The sequence below is a fragment of the Ranitomeya imitator genome, chromosome 3 (assembly GCF_032444005.1).
Source record: "Ranitomeya imitator isolate aRanImi1 chromosome 3, aRanImi1.pri, whole genome shotgun sequence".
Classification (NCBI taxonomy): Eukaryota; Metazoa; Chordata; class Amphibia; order Anura; family Dendrobatidae; genus Ranitomeya; species Ranitomeya imitator.
In genome coordinates this window covers 304,444,554-304,463,032 of record NC_091284.1, presented here as the reverse complement: position 1 = coordinate 304,463,032, position 18,479 = coordinate 304,444,554, and the positions used below count along the sequence as shown (strand labels likewise).

General features: G+C 48.1%; 1 protein-coding gene across 7 annotated transcripts in view; it reads left to right on the top strand.

Moving 5' to 3' along the window:
• Window positions 1-5,142: 5,142 nt before the first annotated feature.
• TADA2A (transcriptional adaptor 2A) overlaps window positions 5,143-18,479 on the top strand; it is a 306,061-nt gene continuing 292,724 nt past the window's right edge. For 6 of the 7 annotated variants that reach the window (XR_011319238.1, XR_011319239.1, XM_069756577.1 and 3 more), the window contains exons 1-2: window positions 5,143-5,228; window positions 8,981-9,087. Coding sequence is in view for 5 of the 7 variants with exons in the window: in XM_069756577.1 (XP_069612678.1) it covers window positions 5,204-5,228; window positions 8,981-9,087 (132 nt within the window). In the remaining 2 variants the exon portion in view is untranslated. The remainder of the gene's footprint in view (window positions 5,229-8,980; window positions 9,088-18,479) is intronic. The other variant, XM_069756582.1, reaches the window with a different exon arrangement.

Here is an 18,479-nt window from a genome sequence, read left to right as displayed (position 1 = left end):
CTATTCTATTGTAAGCTGTCAGTGTGATTTTACTGTACACCGCACTGAATTGCCGACTTTTCTATAGAACACCGCTGCGTATTTCTCGAAAGTCACACTGCTGGTCCGTGTGTAATCCGTATTTTTCTGGCCCCCATAGACTTTCATTGGCGGATTTTTTGCGCAATAGGGTGACAAATGCAGCATGCTGCGATTTTCTACAGCCGTAGAAGACCGTATAATACGGATCAGTAAAATACGGCTGATAGGAGCAGGGGCATAGAGAAGCATTGTACCGTATGCAATCCGTATTTTCAGCATCTCTCTTATGTCCGTAAAACTTGCTAGTGTGAGGCCGGCCTTATACAGGTGTATAATGAGGCTCTCACTGTACAGGCAAAGACCTGGAAAGATGACTGTGTTAAACGTAATTCTATTTAGGAAAAGAGCCGGATCGTGAGCCAAAGGAGTTGGCTCTTTATGGTGAGCGGAGCCGAATGAACCGGATCACAAAAAAGAGCCGGACTGCCCATCACTGCGTGTGCATCTTTCCATATCTACTATATAATTGTCTAAGGGTCACTTCCGTCTTTCTGTCTGTCATGGATATTCATTGGTCGCGGCCTCTGTCTGTCATGAAAATCCAAGTCCCTGATTGGTCGCGGCAAAATAGCCACGACCAATCAGCGACGGGCACAGTCCGGCGGCAAAATGGCCGCTCCATACTCCCCTCCAGTCAGCCCTCACACAGGGTTAATGCCAGCATTAATGGACCGCAGTGCAACGCACTCCATTAACGCAGCTATTAACCCTGTGTGACCAACTTTTACTATTGATGCTGCGTATGCAGCATCAATAGTAAAAATATCTAATGTTACAAATAATAATAATAAAAAAAAACTTTATTCTCACCCTCCGATGTCGCGCCCTCTCCTCGGTTCCGGTGGCAAGGATGCTATGCGAGAAGGACCTGCCATGACGTCACGGTCATGTGACTGCGACGTCATCACAGGTCCTGCGCTCATACCAACCCTGGGACCGGAAGCTGCCGCGTGCACCGCACACAAGCGCCAGGACTACAAGGGGCCTTCGGAAGGTGAGGATACTGTATGTTTATTTTTTATTTTAAGTCTTTTTTAACCAGTTACATACGTGGCTGGGCAATATACTACGTGGCTGGGCAATATACTACGTGACTGACCAATATACTACGTGACTGGGCAATATACTACGTGACTGCCAATATACGTAATTGGGCAATATACTACGTGACTGGGCAATATACTACGTAGCTGGGCAATATACTACGTGGCTGGGCAATATACTACTTGACTGGGCAATATACTAAGTGGCTGTGCAATATACTACGTCGCTGTGCAATATACTACGTCGCTGTGCAATATACTACGTCGCTGTGCAATATACTACGTGGCTGGGCAATATACTACTTGACTGGGCAATATACTACGTAAATGGGCAATATACTACGTGACTGGGCAATATACTACGTGACTGGGCAATATACTATGTGGCTGGGCAATATACTACGTGGCTGGGCAATATACTACGTGGCTGGGCAATATACTACATGACTGGGCAATATACTACTTGGCTGGGCAATATACTATGTGGCTCTGTGCTGTATACTACTTCGCTGGGCAATATACTATGTGGCTGGGCAATATACTATGTGACTGGGCAATATACTACGTGACTGTGCAATATACTACGTGACTGGGTAATATACTACGTGACTGGGTAATATACTACGTGAGTGGGCAATATACTACGTGGTTGGGCAATATACTACGTGGCTGGGCAATATACTACGCGGCTGGGAAATATAATACTTAGCTGGGCAATATACTACGTGGCTGGGCAATATACTACATGGCTCTGTGCTGTATACTACTTCACTGGGCAATATACTATGTGGCTGGGCAATATACTATGTGACTGGGCAATATACTACGTGACTGTGCAATATACTACGTGGCTGGGCAATATACTACGTGGCTGGGCAATATACAGGTCCTTCTCAAAAAATTAGCATATAGTGTTAAATTTCATTATTTACCATAATGTAATGATTACAATTAAACTTTCATATATTATAGATTCATTATCCACCAACTGAAATTTGTCAGGTCTTTTATTGTTTTAATACTGATGATTTTGGCATACAACTCCTGATAACCCAAAAAACCTGTCTCAATAAATTAGCATATCAAGAAAAGGTTCTCTAAACCAGTGTTCCCCAACTCCAGTCCTCAAGGCCCACCAACAGGTCATGTTTTCAGGATTTCCTTTGCATTGCACAGGTGATGCAATTATTACCTGGGCAAGACTAAGGAAATCCTGAAAACATGACCTGTTGGTGGGCCTTGAGGACTGGAGTTGGGGACCTCTGCTCTAAACGACCTATTACCCTAATCTTCTGAATCAACTAATTAACTCTAAACACATGCAAAAGATACCTGAGGCTTTTATAAACTCCCTGCCTGGTTCATTACTCAAAACCCCCATCATGGGTAAAGGTACTGTCACACTAGACGATATCGCTAGCGATCCGTGACGTTGCAGAGTCCTCGCTAGCGATATCGTCCAGTGTGACAGGCAGCAGCGATCAGGCTCCTGCTGGGAGATCGCTGGTCGGGGAAGAAAGTCCAGAACTTTATTTCGTCGCTGGACTCCCCGTAGACATCGCTGAATCGGCGTGTGTGACACCGATTCAGCGATGTCTTTGCTGGTAACCAGGGTAAACATCGGGTAACTAAGCGCAGGGCCGCGCTTAGTAACCCGATGTTTACCCTGGTTACCATCCTAAAAGTAAAAAAACAAACACTACATACTTACCTACAGCCGTCTGTCCTCCAGCGCTGTGCTCTGCTCTCCTCCTGCTCTGGCTGTGAGCGTCGGTCAGCCGGAAAGCAGAGCGGTGACGTCACCGCTCTGCTTTCTGGTTGCCCGGCGCTCACAGCCAGACCAGAGAAGCAGAGCGCCGAGGACAGACAGCGGTAGGTAAGTATGTAGCGTTTGTTTTTTTACTTTTTAGGATGGTAACCAGGGTAAACATCGGGTTACTAAGCGCGGCCCTGCGCTTAGTTACCCGATGTTTACCCTGGTTACCGGGGACCTCGGGATCGTTGGTCGCTGGAGAGCGGTCTGTGTGACAGCTCTCCAGCGACCAAACAGCGACGCTGCAGCGATCCGGATCGTTGTCGGTATCGCTGCAGCGTCGCTATGTGTGACGGTACCTTAAGACTAGCGACCTGACAGATGTCAAGAAGGCCATCATTGACACCCTCAAGCAAGAGGGTAAGACCCAGAAAGAAATTTCTCAACAAATAGGCTGTTCCCAGAGTGCTGTATCAAGGCACCTCAATGGTAAGTCTGTTGGAAGGAAACAATGTGGCAGAAAACGCTGTACAACGAGAAGAGGAGACCGGACCTGAGGAAGATTGTGGAGAAGGACCGATTCCAGACCTTGGGGAACCTGAGGAAGCAGTGGACTGAGTCTGGTGTGGAAACATCCAGAGCCACCGTGCACAGGCGTGTGCAGGAAATGGGCTACAGGTGCCGCATTCCCCAGGTAAAGCCACTTTTGAGCTACAGAGAAGCAGCACTGGACTGTTGCTAAGTGGTCCCAAGTACTTTTTTCTGATGAAAGCAAATTTTGCATGTCATTCGGAAATCAAGGTGCCAGAGTCTGGAGGAAGACTGGGGAGAAGGAAATGCCAAAATGCCTGAAGTCCAGTGTCAAGTACCCACAGTCAGTGATGGTGTGGGGTGCCATGTCAGCTGCTGGTGTTGGTCCACTGTGTTTCATCAAGGGCAGGGTCAATGCAGCTAGCTATCAGGAGATTTTGGAGCACTTCATGCTTCCATCGGCTGAAATGCTTTATGGAGATGAAGATTTCATTTTTCAGCACGACCTGGCACCTGCTCACAGTGCTAAAACCACTGGTAAATGGTTTACTGACCATGGTATTACTGTGCTCAATTGGCCTGCCAACTCTCCTGACCTGAACCCCATAGAGAATCTGTGGGATATTGTGAAGAGAAAGTTGAGAGACGCAAGACCCAACACTCTGGATGAGCTTAAGGCCGCTATTGAAGCATCCTGGGCCTCCATAACATCTCAGCAGTGTCACAGGCTGATTGCCTCCATGCCACGCCGCATTGAAGCAGTCATTTCTGCCAAAGGATTCCCGACCAAGTATTGAGTGCATAACTGAACATTATTATTTGTTGGTTTTTTTGTTTGTTATTAAAAAACACTTTTATTTGATTGGATGGGTGAAATATGCTAATTTATTGAGACAGGTTTTTTGGGTTATCAGGAGTTGTATGCCAAAATCATCAGTATTAAAACAATAAAAGACCTGACAAATTTCAGTTGGTGGATAATGAATCTATAATATATGAAAGTTTAATTGTAATCATTACATTATGGTAAATAATGAAATTTAACACTATATGCTAATTTTTTGAGAAGGACCTGTACTACGTGGCTGGGCAATATACTACGTGGCTGGGCAATATACTACGTGACTGGGCAATATACTACGTGGCTGGGCAATATACTACGTGACTGGGCAATATACTACGTGGCTGGGCAATATACTACGTGGCTGGGCAATATACTACGTGACTGGGCAATATACTACGTGACTGGGCAATATACTACGTGACTGGGCAATATACTACGTGGCTCTGTGCTGTATACTACTTCACTGGGCAATATACTATGTGGCTGGGCAATATAGTATGTGACTGGGCAATATACTACGTGACTGTGCAATATACTACGTGGCTGGACAATATACTACGTGGCTGGGCAATATACTACGTGACTGGGCAATATACTACGTGACTGGGCAATATACTACGTGGCTGGGCAATATACTACGTGACTGGGCAATATACTACGTGGACATGCATATTCTAGAATACGTAGAATCGGGTGTGTGTGTGTGTGTGTGTGTGTGTGTGTGTGTGTGTGTGTGTGTGTGTGTGTGTGTGTGTGTGTGTGTGTGTGTGTGTGTGTACGCGCACGCGCAGACACACCCAGCCAAGGAGATCACAGAGATCTTCGTCTGTTCGGCTATCTACCAGTCTTGCCTGCCTTTTCCTATGGTCATCAAGAGCGCTGGCAGAGGATTGGCTGGAGGGTGGAGGAGGCGGGGCTAAGAGCCGGGAAAGGAAACATCGTGTGTTTACTATGGACCGACTGGCTCCGTTCCGAGGTTCGTACCGTGCTCACTCTCGGTCATACAGAGCGGTGGTGGCCCTAGGGATTTTCCCTGTGACGCGGCATCGCGCGCGTCTGTGCTGCACATTAGGGTCACGGGTGGGCAAGTTTCCATTGTATGTGTTGGGTGCAGGCGACACCACGCCACCTGTTGGGCTGGCGCTGCATTACCTTTGTTCTGTAGTAACCAAAGAACCCTTTGTAGTAAACTTCTCCCGCACCTGCTTAGGGCCAATGTGGAAGAATGTCAGCCCTGCTTATTGCCATCAGTAACGGCCTGTACTGCTATCCATGATCACATGATGGACGCACTACCGGCTGTGCACTCGTGTCTGCTCACCATCAGATACTGCATGACCTGTGGCACCGACTGCACGTCGACCTGTGGCTGCCGCTGCCCCACACTGGTAGTCTGCTGCCCCATCACATGTCCTGATGTGGGCTCCATCTCTGCTGCCATCGCATGTCCTGATGTGGGCTCCATCTCTGCTGCCATCACATGTCCATGATGTGGGCTCCATCTCTGCTGCCATCACATGTCCATGATGTGGGCTCCATCTCTGCTGCCCCATCACATGTCCATGATGTGGGCTCCATCTCTGCTGCCCCATCACATGTCCATGATGTGGGCTCCATCTCTGCTGCCATCACATGTCCATGATGTGGGCTCCATCTCTGCTGCCCCATCACATGTCCATGATGTGGGCTCCATCTCTGCTGCCATCGCATGTCCATGATGTGGGCTCCATCTCTGCTGCCCCATCACATGCCCATGATCTGGGCTCCATTTCTGCTGCCCCATCACATGTCCATGATGTGGGCTCCATCTCTGCTGCCCCATCACATGTCCATGATGTGGGCTCCATCTCTGCTGCCCCATCACATGTCCATGATGTGGGCTCCATCTCTGCTGCCCCATCGCATGTCCATGATGTGGGCTCCATCTCTGCAGCCCCATAGCATGTCCATGATGTGGGCTCCATTTCTGCTGCCCCATAGCATGTCCATGATGTGGGCTCCATCTCTGCTGCCCCATAGCATGTCCATGATGTGGGCTCCATCTCTGCTGCCCCATCGCATGCCCATGATGTGGGCTCCATCTCTGCTGCCCCATCGTATGTCCTGATGTGGGCTCCATCTCTGCTGCCCCATCGCATGCCCATGATCTGGGCTCCATCTCTGCTGCCCCATTGCATGTCCATGATGTGGGCTCCATCTTTGCTGCCCCATTGCATGTCCATCATGTGGGCTCCATTTCTGCTGCCCCATAGCATGTCCATGATGTGGGCTCCATCTCTGCTGCCCCATAGCATGTCCATGATGTGGGCTCCATCTCTGCTGCCCCATCGCATGCCCATGATGTGGGCTCCATCTCTGCTGCCCCATCGTATGTCCTGATGTGGGCTCCATCTCTGCTGCCCCATTGCATGTCCATGATGTGGGCTCCATCTCTGCTGCCCCATTGCATGTCCATGATGTGGGCTCCATCTCTGCTGCCCCATTGCATGTCCATGATGTGGGCTCCATCTCTGCTGCCCCATTGCATGTCCATGATGTGGGCTCCATCTTTGCTGCCCCATTGCATGTCCATGATGTGGGCTCCGTCTCTGCTTCCCCATCGCATATCCATGGCGTGGGCTCCATCTCTTTTGTCTGCATCTCTTGTCCATGATGTGGGCTCCATCTCTGCTGTATCCATTACATGTCCATGATGTGGGCTCCATCTCTGCTGTACCCATTACATGTCCATGATGTGGGCTCCATCTTTGCTGCCCCATTGCATGTCCATCATGTGGGCTCCATCTCTGCTGCCCCATTGCATGTCCATGATGTGGGCTCCATCTCTGCTGCCCCATTGCATGTCCATGATGTGGGCTCCATCTCTGCTGCCCCATTGCATGTCCATGATGTGGGCTCCATCTCTGCTGCCCCATTGCATGTCCATGATGTGGGCTCCATCTTTGCTGCCCCATTGCATGTCCATGATGTGGGCTCCGTCTCTGCTTCCCCATCGCATATCCATGGCGTGGGCTCCATCTCTTTTGTCTGCATCTCTTGTCCATGATGTGGGCTCCATCTCTGCTGTATCCATTACATGTCCATGATGTGGGCTCCATCTCTGCTGTACCCATTACATGTCCATGATGTGGGCTCCATCTCTGCTGCTCCCATCACATGTCCATGATGTGGGCTCCATCTCTGCTGCTCCCATCACATTTCCATGATGTGGACTCCATCTCTTCTGCCTCCTTCACATGTCCTTTATGTGGGATCCATCTCTTCTGCCTCCATTACATGTACATGATGTGGGCTCCATCTCTGCTTGCAGACGTGTGGTGACATCTCTGCTGCTCTTATTACAGGGCCATGATGTGAGCTCCATCTCTGCCTGTGGACATGTGGTGACATCTCTGTTGCTCCCATCACATGTCCTTGATGTGGGCTCCGTCTCTGCTGTCCCATCACATGTCCATGATGTGGGTTACTTCTCTTCTGCCTCCATCGCATGTCCATGGTGTGGGCTCCATCTCTTCTGCATCGCTTGTCCATGATGTGGGTTCCATCTCTGCTGTTCCCATTAAATTTCTATGAAGTGGGCTCCATCTCTGCTGCCCCATCATATGTCCATTATGTGGGTTCCATGTCTGCTGCTGCCATCACATGTCCATGATGAGTGCTCCATCTCTTCTGCCTCCATCACATGTCCTTGATGTGGGCTCCATCTCTGCTGCTCCCATTACATGTCCATGATGTGGGTTCCATCTCTTCTGCCCCATCACATGTCCATGATGTGGGCTCCATTTCTGCTTCTCCCATCACATGTCCATGATGTGGGCTCCATCTCTGCAGACGTGTGGTGACATCCCTGCTGCTCCTATTACAGGGCCATGATGTGGGCTCCATCTCTGCCTGTGGACATGTGACATCTCTGCTGCTCCCATCACATGTTTTTGATGTGGGCTCCATCTATGCTGCTCCCATCACTCACATGTCCATGATGTAGTCTCATCTGTGGTGACATCTGTGCTGCTCCGTTACATGACCATGATGTGGTCTCCATCTCTGCTTCCCCGTCGCATGTCCATGATGTGGGCTCCATCTCCGCTGCTCCCATTACATGTCCTTGATGGGGGGTCCAACTCTGCCTGTGAGCATGTGGTGACATCTCAGCTGCTCCCATTACATGTCCATGATAATGGGCTCCAGCTCTGCCTTCGGACATGTGATAATAGCAAAAATCTCAGCACTCAGACTTCACTTAATCAGATAAAGTGATTTAATGGTGTCCACGGTAAATAACAGAAGAAATGTTTCAGTCCTATAGCCGGACCCTCATCAGTCACAATATTTGATCGTGAACAGAAGTTAGTGGACCCAAAAGATTATGGGTTTTCATTAAGGTCATAGATACAGGTGGACATAGCCAGTGTCTCGGGGGGATAAGTCAGGCGGTATTGCCTTCTGTGGTATAGAGCCTGCGTGTCCTGGTCAGCGGAGGATGCGGTATCCACCGCAAGTCCGGTCGCACTGTGGTGACATCTCTGCTGCTCCTTCATCAATTTAGTTTGGAGACAATTACAGTAAGTGACATAATTTGATTGTATGCAATATTTGGCAGACTTTGGTGACAAAGTGGTGATGTTGCCCACCTATTAGCACAATGGAGGGGACTGCTGTGTTCTGTAGTTTCCGTCTCTTGTTGTAGTATAAAGAGATTTTTTTTATTTTGTTTTCCACTAAATCTAGGTGATGCTTTTGATAAACCACCATGCCGCGGATGTTCTTCTTATCTCATGGAGCCTTATATTAAGTGTGCTGATTGTGGACCTCCTGAATTTCTACTTTGTCTGCAGGTAAGTCATTTGTAGCTTTGTCACATTTGCTATGCACAGATATTGGACTGGTTTAACTAATGTGGCAAATTACATAGAAAATACTGCACCAAAGTTGATACTCTCATCCTTTCTGTGTGAACCCTGTTCTAATAATTGAAGCCTGTATCTGAACAGCAAATCACATTTGATGTGATGTATGTTCTCAAAGTTTCCATTCTTTTGAGTGCAAGAATTTCAATGCATTCAAGTCGGTGTCTAAACTGCAGTTCAATACCAATCACAACAGTGTGAACATAGTCTTTTTGTTTTTTTGTGTGTGAACATATTACAGTGTAAAAAATGCTTATATTGAATTGCTGCTTGTAAATTCATCATCTACAGTTTATGCTCTAACATTTTGGTGAGCCTGTGCTGCCAATCTAAAGAAGCAGAGCTGCAATGTAAAGGATGGGGGGGGGGGGGTAATGCAGAAGCATGAGTGTGTGTTAATTTCACTTTAGCTTAGACACCAAGAAAACACTATGTTCCGTACCTATTCATTGTTCTGTTTGATTGTGAATTCATGCTTCGTATATTTTGTTGTGGAAAATTATGCTACTTTCTTATTCATTTGAAACAGCCACATTCCAATCAATGGAGCTGGTTTTGGGTATGTGCACACGTTGCGGATTTGGCTGCGGGCCCTGTTATGAACAGGTGATTCAGAAACACAATGGACCTGGTGGTTAAGAGCACACAAAGTGACCTGATAGTTACTAATAACATAGGACGAGCTCTGAGACGTGGGAACTCTGCTGACCGCAATCCCTAATCCTATCACACCACACTCGAGGTAGCCGTGGAGCGCTCCTGACCAGACCTAGGCGCCTCGGGCACAGCCTGAGAAACTAGCTAGCCCTGAAGATAGAAAAATAAGCCTACCTTGCCTCAGAGAAATTCCCCAAAGGAAAAGGCAGCCCCCCACATATAATGACTGTGAGTAAAGATGAAAATGCAAACACAGAGATGAAATAGGTTTTAGCAAAGTGAGGCCCGACTTACTGAATAGACCGAGGATAGTAAAGATAGCTTTGCGGTCAGCACAAAAACCTACAAACAACCACGCAGAGGGCGCAAAAAGACCCTCCGTACCGACTAACGGCACGGAGGTGCTCCCTCTGCGTCTCAGAGCTTCCAGCAAGCAAGAAAAACCAATATAGCAAGCTGGGCAGAAAAAATAGCAAACAAAAGTAACACAAGCAGAACTTAGCTTATGCAGGGCAGACAGGCCACAAGACGATCCAGGAGAGAGCAAGACCAATACTGGAACATTGACTGGAAGCAAGAAACAAAGAACTAGGTGGAGTTAAATAGAGCAGCACCTAACGACTTAACCTCGTCACCTGAGGAAGGAAACTTAGAAGCCGCAGCCCCACTCACATCCACCAGAGGAAGCTCATAGACAGAACCAGCCGAAGCACCACTCATGACCACAGGAGGGAGCTCGACCACAGAATTCACAACAGGGTCCGCAGCGGATTTGGCCCTGCGGATCAGCAGCAGTTTTCCATGTGGTGTACAGTACCATCTAAAGCTATGTAAAACCAAATCCTCAGTGCACATGCTGCGGAAATATCGGCTCAAACGCAGCGGTTTATTTTCCGCAGCATGCCAATTCTTTGTGCGGATTCCGCAGCGGTTTGCATCTGTGTCACGCATGCCCTGACTGGTGGGCGAGAACTCGGGGGGTTTGTGGCCCCACTGTGCCACAAGCCAGACTACCCTGGAAAGGGCGTAACTACGACAGCTGCCTTGGTCTTCGCTGGAGCCTCTGATGGTGAGGTCAGACTTGTGCGGCAGGCAGCTGCCAGGTGCTACTCCAGGGTGGTGTCTGGCTGTGGCTGCTGATCCCACTTGGAGAACAGGAACACTAGGACAGGTGCGGGCATCAGGCAGGACTGGCAGATGAGCACGGATGAGACTCAGACGAGTAGGCTGGCACGGCTGAGACACAGGGCTGGCAGGAGCGTCAGAGACACAGGGCTGGCAGGAGCGTCAGAGACACAGGGCTGGCAGGAGCGTCGGAGACACAGGGCTGGCAGGAGCGTCGGAGACACAGGGCTGGCAGGAGCGTCGGAGACACAGGGCTGGCAGGAGCGTCAGAGACACAGGGCTGGCAGGAGCGTCAGAGACACAGGGCTGGCAGGAGCGTCAGAGACACAGGGCTGGCAGCAGCAAAGCAGAGTAGAACGGAGCAGAGCCGCAGGAGAGCGAAGCAGAAGTAAAGCTGCAAGAGAGAGGAGCACAGGGAAAGTCACAAGAGCCGCAAGAGTTCAGAGCATAAGCAAACAGAAAGGACGCAAGGAAAGACACAGCAGGGAAGGAAGCCACAGACGAGACAGAGGTAGGACAAAGTTGAGACAAGGTAATGGAACAAGCAAACAAAATCTTCAGGACAGTATTACTATGAATACGGGTGGTCTCAGGCCTCAGTAACCCAGCCACCGCATGCACTAGCCATAGAACCACTCCCAGCATTATTTTAAATAAGAGAGAAATGGAGTACATGTCCACCAAAAGGTAAACTCGCATTAATTTTTTATTTAAATCATACATATAAGGCACCGAAGCAAATATATAGCAAAGTCATATCAAGACGAGCTCTTTAGAATGAGGACTCAGATGCAGCAAACGACATGCATACAGACAGTGCAATAAAGCAAGATAAGGTCAGACCTAATAAAGTGCCAGTGCTTCAAGTATAATCTATATTATCCTAACAATAGTAGAGAAAGCCATGTGTATTTGTCAAAGTGACATATAGTAACATGTAGTATTGAGTACATTATCCCATGGCTCCCAATCAAGGTGTGTGTAACGTTAGTGTCTCTTACCCATAGCTGCAGTGTCTGTCGCACGTGTACCCCTACGCGCGTTTCGCGTGGGCTTCGTCAGGGGGCTGTGATGGTATGATCTGTGCCTGAATCCATTATATATAAGCCTCCCCATACAGCTGTAGAAAATCTCCATAATCGGCGCATGTTCCCTGCAAACAGGAGCTGGAGATCACGTCAACCAAAGGCGCCAAGATGGCGGTGCGGGTCATTCGGATTCCCCGGATGACGTCACTGACCCGCACACGTCATCAATCGGCGCCCGAGCGGACGCGCCGGTCTTCCCGTACAGAAGATATGGCACACAGGAAATCCCTAGTGCCCGGACATTGCCTGGAGTGAAAAGATGACCTTCCCAACGCTACATATCAGACTGCATTACTACATTCTCATCTTGTGCATCAATCACAAATGTGTATACAGATATCAAGTGCAAAACAAGGTACCGTATATACTCGAGAATAAGCCGACCCGAGTATAAGCCGACCCCTGTTGTGAATTCTGTGGCAGAGCTCCCTCCTGTGGTCACAAGTGGTACTTCGGCTGATTCTCTCTATGAGCTTCCGTTGGTGGAGGAGAGTGGTACTGCGGCTTCTGAGTTTCCTTCCTCAGGTGATGTGGTGAAGTCGTTAGGTGCTGCTCTATTTAACTCCACCTAGTGCTTTGATCCTGGCCTCCAGTCAATGTTCTAGTATTGGACTTGCTTCCTCCTGGATCGTTCCTGTGGCCTGCTGCTCTGCATAGCTAAGTTGCTCTTGTGTTATTTTTGTTTGCTGTTTTTTCTGTCCAGCTTGCGTATTTGGTTTTTCTTGCTTGCTGGAAGCTCTGGGACGCAGAGGGTGTACCTCCGTGCCGTTAGTCGGTACGGAGGGTCTTTTTGCCCCCTTTGCGTGGTTGTTTGTAGGGTTTTGTGTTGACCGCAAAGATACCTTTCCTATCCTCGCTCTGTTCAGAAAGTCGGGCCTCACTTTGCTAAATCTATTTCATCTCTACGTTTGTCTTATCATCTTAACTCACAGTCATTATATGTGGGGGGCTGCCTTTTCCTTTGGGGTATTTCTCTGAGGCAAGGTAGGCTTATTTTCTATCTTCAGGCTAGCTAGTTTCTCAGGCTGTGTCGAGTTGCATAGGGAGCGTTAGGCGCAATCCACGGCTGCCTCTAGTGTGGTTGGAGAGGATTAGGGATTGCGGTCAGCAGAGTTCCCACGTCTCAGAGCTCGTTCTATGTTTTTGGGTTATTGTCAGGTCACTGTATGTGCTCTGACTTCTATGTCCATTGTGGTACTGAATTACCTAATCATAACAGTACTGGAGGCCCAAAGTACTAATGATTCTCAATAGAGGGAAAAAAGAAGTTCTGAGACCATTTTTTTTTCTCTGCACTGTGTTTTGCCTTTTTTTTTCCCCTAGACATTTGGGTGGTTCAGGACACAGGTGTAGCGATGGACATTAAAGGTCTGTCTTCATGTGTGGATCAGCTCACGGCAAGAGTACAAAATATTCAAGACTTTGTGGTTCAGAATTCTATGTTAGAACCAAGAATTCCTATTCCTGATTTGTTTTTTGGAGATATAACTAAATTTCTGAGTTTCAAAAATAATTGTAAACTATTTCTGGCTTTGAAACCTCGCTCCTCTGGTGACCCAGTACAACAAGTTAGGATCATTATTTCTTTTTTACGTGGCGACCCTCAGGACTGGGCATTTTCTCTTGCGCCAGGAGATCCTGCATTATGTAATATTGATGCGTTTTTCCTGGCGCTCGGATTGCTGTACGATGAACCTAATTCGGTGGATCAGGCAGAGAAAAAATTGCTGGCTCTGTGTCAGGGTCAGGATGAGATAGAGGTATATTGTCAGAAATTTAGAAAGTGGTCCGTACTCACTCAATGGAATGAAGGTGCGCTCGCAGCGATTTTCAGAAAGGGTCTCTCTGAAGCCCTTAAGGATGTCATGGTGGGATTTCCTATGCCTGCTGGTCTGAATGAGTCTATGTCTTTGGCCATTCGGATCGGTCGACGCTTGCGTGAGCGTAAATCTGTGCACCATTTGGCGGTATTATCTGAGCATAAACCTGAGCCTATGCAGTGCGATAGGACTTTGACCAGAGTTGAACGGCAAGAACACAGACGTCAGAATGGGCTGTGTTTCTACTGTGGTGATTCCACTCATGCCATCTCTGATTGTCCTAAGCACACTAAGCGGTTCGCTAGGTCTGCCACCATTGGTACGGTACAGTCAAAATTTCTTTTGTCCATTACCTTGATCTGCTCTTTGTCATCTTATTCTGCCATGGCATTTGTGGATTCAGGCGCTGCCATGAATTTGATGGACTTGGAGTATGCTAGGCGTTGTGGGTTTTTCTTGGAGCCCTTGCAGTGTCCTATTCCATTGAGAGGAATTGATGCTACGCCTTTGGCCAAGAATAAGCCTCAGTACTGGACCCAGCTGACCATGTGCATGGCTCCTGCACATCAGGAGGTTATTCGCTTTCTGGTGTTGCATAATCTGCATGATGTGGTCGTGTTGGGGTTGCCATGGCTACAAGTCCATAATCCAGTATTAGATTGGAAATCCATGTCTGTGTCCAGCTGGGGTTGTCAGGGAGTACATGGTGATGTCCCATTTCTGTCTATTTCGTCATCCACCCCTTCTGAGGTTCCAGAGTTCTTGTCTGATTACCGGGATGTATTTGATGAGCCCAAGTCCGATACCCTACCTCCGCATAGGGATTGTGATTGTGCTATCGATTTGATTCCTGGTAGTAAATTCCCAAAAGGTCGACTGTTTAATTTATCTGTGCCTGAGCACGCCGCTATGCGGAGTTACGTGAAGGAGTCCTTGGAGAAGGGGCATATTCGCCCGTCATCATCGCCATTGGGAGCGGGGTTCTTTTTTGTGGCCAAGAAGGATGGTTCGCTGAGACCTTGTATAGATTACCGCCTTCTAAATAAGATCACGGGTAAATTTCAGTACCCCTTGCCGCTGTTATCCGATTTATTTGCTCGGATTAAGGGGGCTAGTTGGTTCACCAAGATAGATCTTCGTGGTGCGTATAATCTTGTGCGTATTAAGCGAGGCGATGAATGGAAAACTGCATTTAATACGCCCGAGGGCCATTTTGAGTACCTAGTAATGCCATTCGGACTTGCCAATGCTCCATCAGTGTTTCAGTCCTTTATGCATGACATCTTCCGAGAGTACCTGGATAAATTCCTGATTGTATACTTGGATGATATTTTGGTCTTCTCGGATGATTGGGAGTCTCATGTGAAGCAGGTCAGAACGGTGTTTCAGGTCCTGCGTGCTAATTCTTTGTTTGTGAAGGGATCAAAGTGTCTCTTTGGTGTTCAGAAGGTTTCATTTTTGGGGTTCATTTTTTCCCCTTCTACTATCGAGATGGACCCTGTTAAGGTCCAGGCCATCCATGATTGGACTCAGCCGACATCTCTGAAAAGTCTGCAAAAGTTCCTGGGCTTTGCTAATTTTTATCGTCGCTTCATCTGCAATTTTTCTAGTATTGCTAAACCATTGACCGATTTGACCAAGAAGGGTGCTGATGTGGTCAATTGGTCTTCTGCTGCTGTGGAAGCTTTTCAGGAGTTGAAGCGTCGTTTTTCTTCTGCCCCTGTGTTGTGTCAACCAGATGTTTTGCTTCCATTCCAGGTCGAGGTTGATGCTTCTGAGATTGGAGCGGGGGCTGTTTTGTCGCAGAGAAGTTCTGATTGCTCGGTGATGAAACCATGCGCCTTCTTTTCCAGGAAGTTTTCGCCTGCTGAGCGAAATTATGATGTTGGCAATCGAGAGTTGCTGGCCATGAAGTGGGCATTCGAGGAGTGGCGTCATTGGCTTGAAGGAGCTAAGCATCGCATGGTGGTCTTGACTGATGATAAGAACTTGACTTATCTCGAGTCTGCCAAGCGGTTGAATCCTAGACAGGCTCGTTGGTCGCTGATTTTTGCCCGTTTTGACTTTGTGGTTTCGTACCTTCCGGGCTCTAAAAATGTGAAGGTGGATGCCCTGTCTAGGAGTTTTGTGCCCGACTCTCCGGGATTATCTGAACAGGCGGGTATTCTAAAAAAGAGAGAGTAATTGTGTCTGCCATCTCCCCTGATTTGCGGCGGGTGCTGCAAAAATTTCAGGCTAATAAACCTGATCGTTGCCCAGCGGAGAAACTGTTTGTCCCTGATAGGTGGACGAATAAAGTTATCTCTGAGGTTCATTGTTCGGTGTTGGCTGGTCATCCTGGAATCTTTGGTACCAGAGAGTTAGTGGCTAGATCCTTTTGGTGGCCATCTCTGTCACGGGATATGCGTTCTTTTGTGCAGTCCTGTGGGATTTGTGCTCGGGCTAAGCCCTGCTGTTCTCGTGCCAGTGGGTTGCTTTTGCCCTTGCCGGTCCCGAAGAGGCCTTGGACACATATCTCTCTGGATTTTATTTCAGATCTTCCCGTCTCTCAAAAGATGTCAGTCATTTGGGTGGTTTGTGATCGCTTCTCTAAGATGGTCCATTTGGTACCCTTGTCTAAATTACCTTCCTCCTCTGATTTGGTGCCATTGTTCTTCCAGCATGTGGTTCGTTTACATGGCATTCCAGAGAATATTGTTTCTGACAGAGGTTCCCAGTTTGTTTCGAGGTTTTGGCGAGCCTTTTGTGCAAGGATGGGCATTGACTTGTCTTTTTCCTCGGCTTTCCATCCTCAGACTAATGGCCAGACCGAACGAACCAATCAGACCTTGGAAACATATCTGAGATGCTTTGTTTCTGCTGATCAGGATGACTGGGTGTCCTTTTTGCCTTTGGCTGAGTTCGCCCTTAATAATCGGGCCAGCTCGGCTACCTTGGTTTCGCCGTTTTTCTGCAACTCTGGGTTCCATCCTCGTTTCTCTTCAGGGCAGGTTGAGTCTTCGGACTGTCCTGGTGTGGATACTGTGGTGGACAGGTTGCAGCAGATTTGGACTCATGTAGTGGACAATTTGACCTTGTCCCAGGAGAAGGCTCAACGTTTCGCTAATCGCAGACGCTGTGTGGGTCCCCGACTTCGTGTTGGGGATTTGGTTTGGTTGTCTTCTCGTCATATTCCTATGAAGGTTTCCTCTCCTAAGTTTAAACCTCGTTTCATTGGTCCGTATAGGATTTCTGAGGTTCTTAATCCTGTGTCTTTTCGTTTGACCCTTCCAGATTCTTTTTCCATCCATAACGTATTCCATAGGTCATTGTTGCGGAGATACGTGGCACCTATGGTTCCATCTGTTGATCCTCCTGCCCCGGTTTTGGTGGAGGGGGGAGTTGGAATATATTGTGGAGAAGATTTTGGATTCTCGTGTTTCAAGACGGAAACTCCAGTATCTGGTTAAGTGGAAGGGTTATGCTCAGGAAGATAATTCCTGGGTCTTTGCCTCTGATGTCCATGCTCCCGATCTTGTTCGTGCCTTTCATATGGCTCATCCTGGTCGTCCTGGGGGCTCTGGTGAGGGTTCGGTGACCCCTCCTCAAGGGGGGGTACTGTTGTGAATTCTGTGGCAGAGCTCCCTCCTGTGTTCACAAGTGGTACTTCGGCTGATTCTCTCTATGAGCTTCCGTTGGTGGAGGAGAGTGGTACTGCGGCTTCTGAGTTTCCTTTCTCAGGTGATGTGGTGAAGTCGTTAGGTGCTGCTCTATTTAACTCCACCTAGTGCTTTGATCCTGGCCTCCAGTCAATGTTCTAGTTTTGGACTTGCTTCCTCCTGGATCGTTCCTGTGGCCTGCTGCTCTGCATAGCTAAGTTGCTCTTGTGTTATTTTTGTTTGCTGTTTTTTCTGTCCAGCTTGCGTATTTGGTTTTTCTTGCTTGCTGGAAGCTCTGGGACGCAGAGGGTGTACCTCCGTGCCGTTAGTCGGTACGGAGGGTCTTTTTGCCCCCTTTGCGTGGTTGTTTGTAGGGTTTTGTGTTGACCGCAAAGTTTCCTTTCCTATCCTCGCTCTGTTCAGAAAGTCGGGCCTCACTTTGCGAAATCTATTTCATCTCTACGTTTGTCTTTTCATCTTAACTCACAGTCATTATATGTGGGGGGCTGCCTTTTCCTTTGGGGTATTTCTCTGAGGCAAGGTAGGCTTATTTTCTATCTTCAGGCTAGCTAGTTTCTCAGGCTGTGTCGAGTTGCATAGGGAGCGTTATGCGCAATCCACGGCTGCCTCTAACGTGGTTGGAGAGGATTAGGGATTGCGGTCAGCAGAGTTCCCACGTCTCAGAGCTCGTTCTATGTTTTTGGGTTATTGTCAGGTCACTGTATGTGCTCTGACTTCTATGTCCATTGTGGTACTGAATTACCTAATCATAACAGACCCCCCCTAATTTTGCCACAAATAACTGGGAAAACTTATTGACTCGTAAAATGCAGCAGCTACCGGTGAATTTCAAAATTAAAAATAGATGCTCCATATACAGCTGTGCCACATATAATGCTCCATACCATTGATTATTGCCCCATAGATTATCCATATATAGCTGTGCCATATATAATGCTCTGCACCGTTCATTATGGCCCCATAGATGCTCC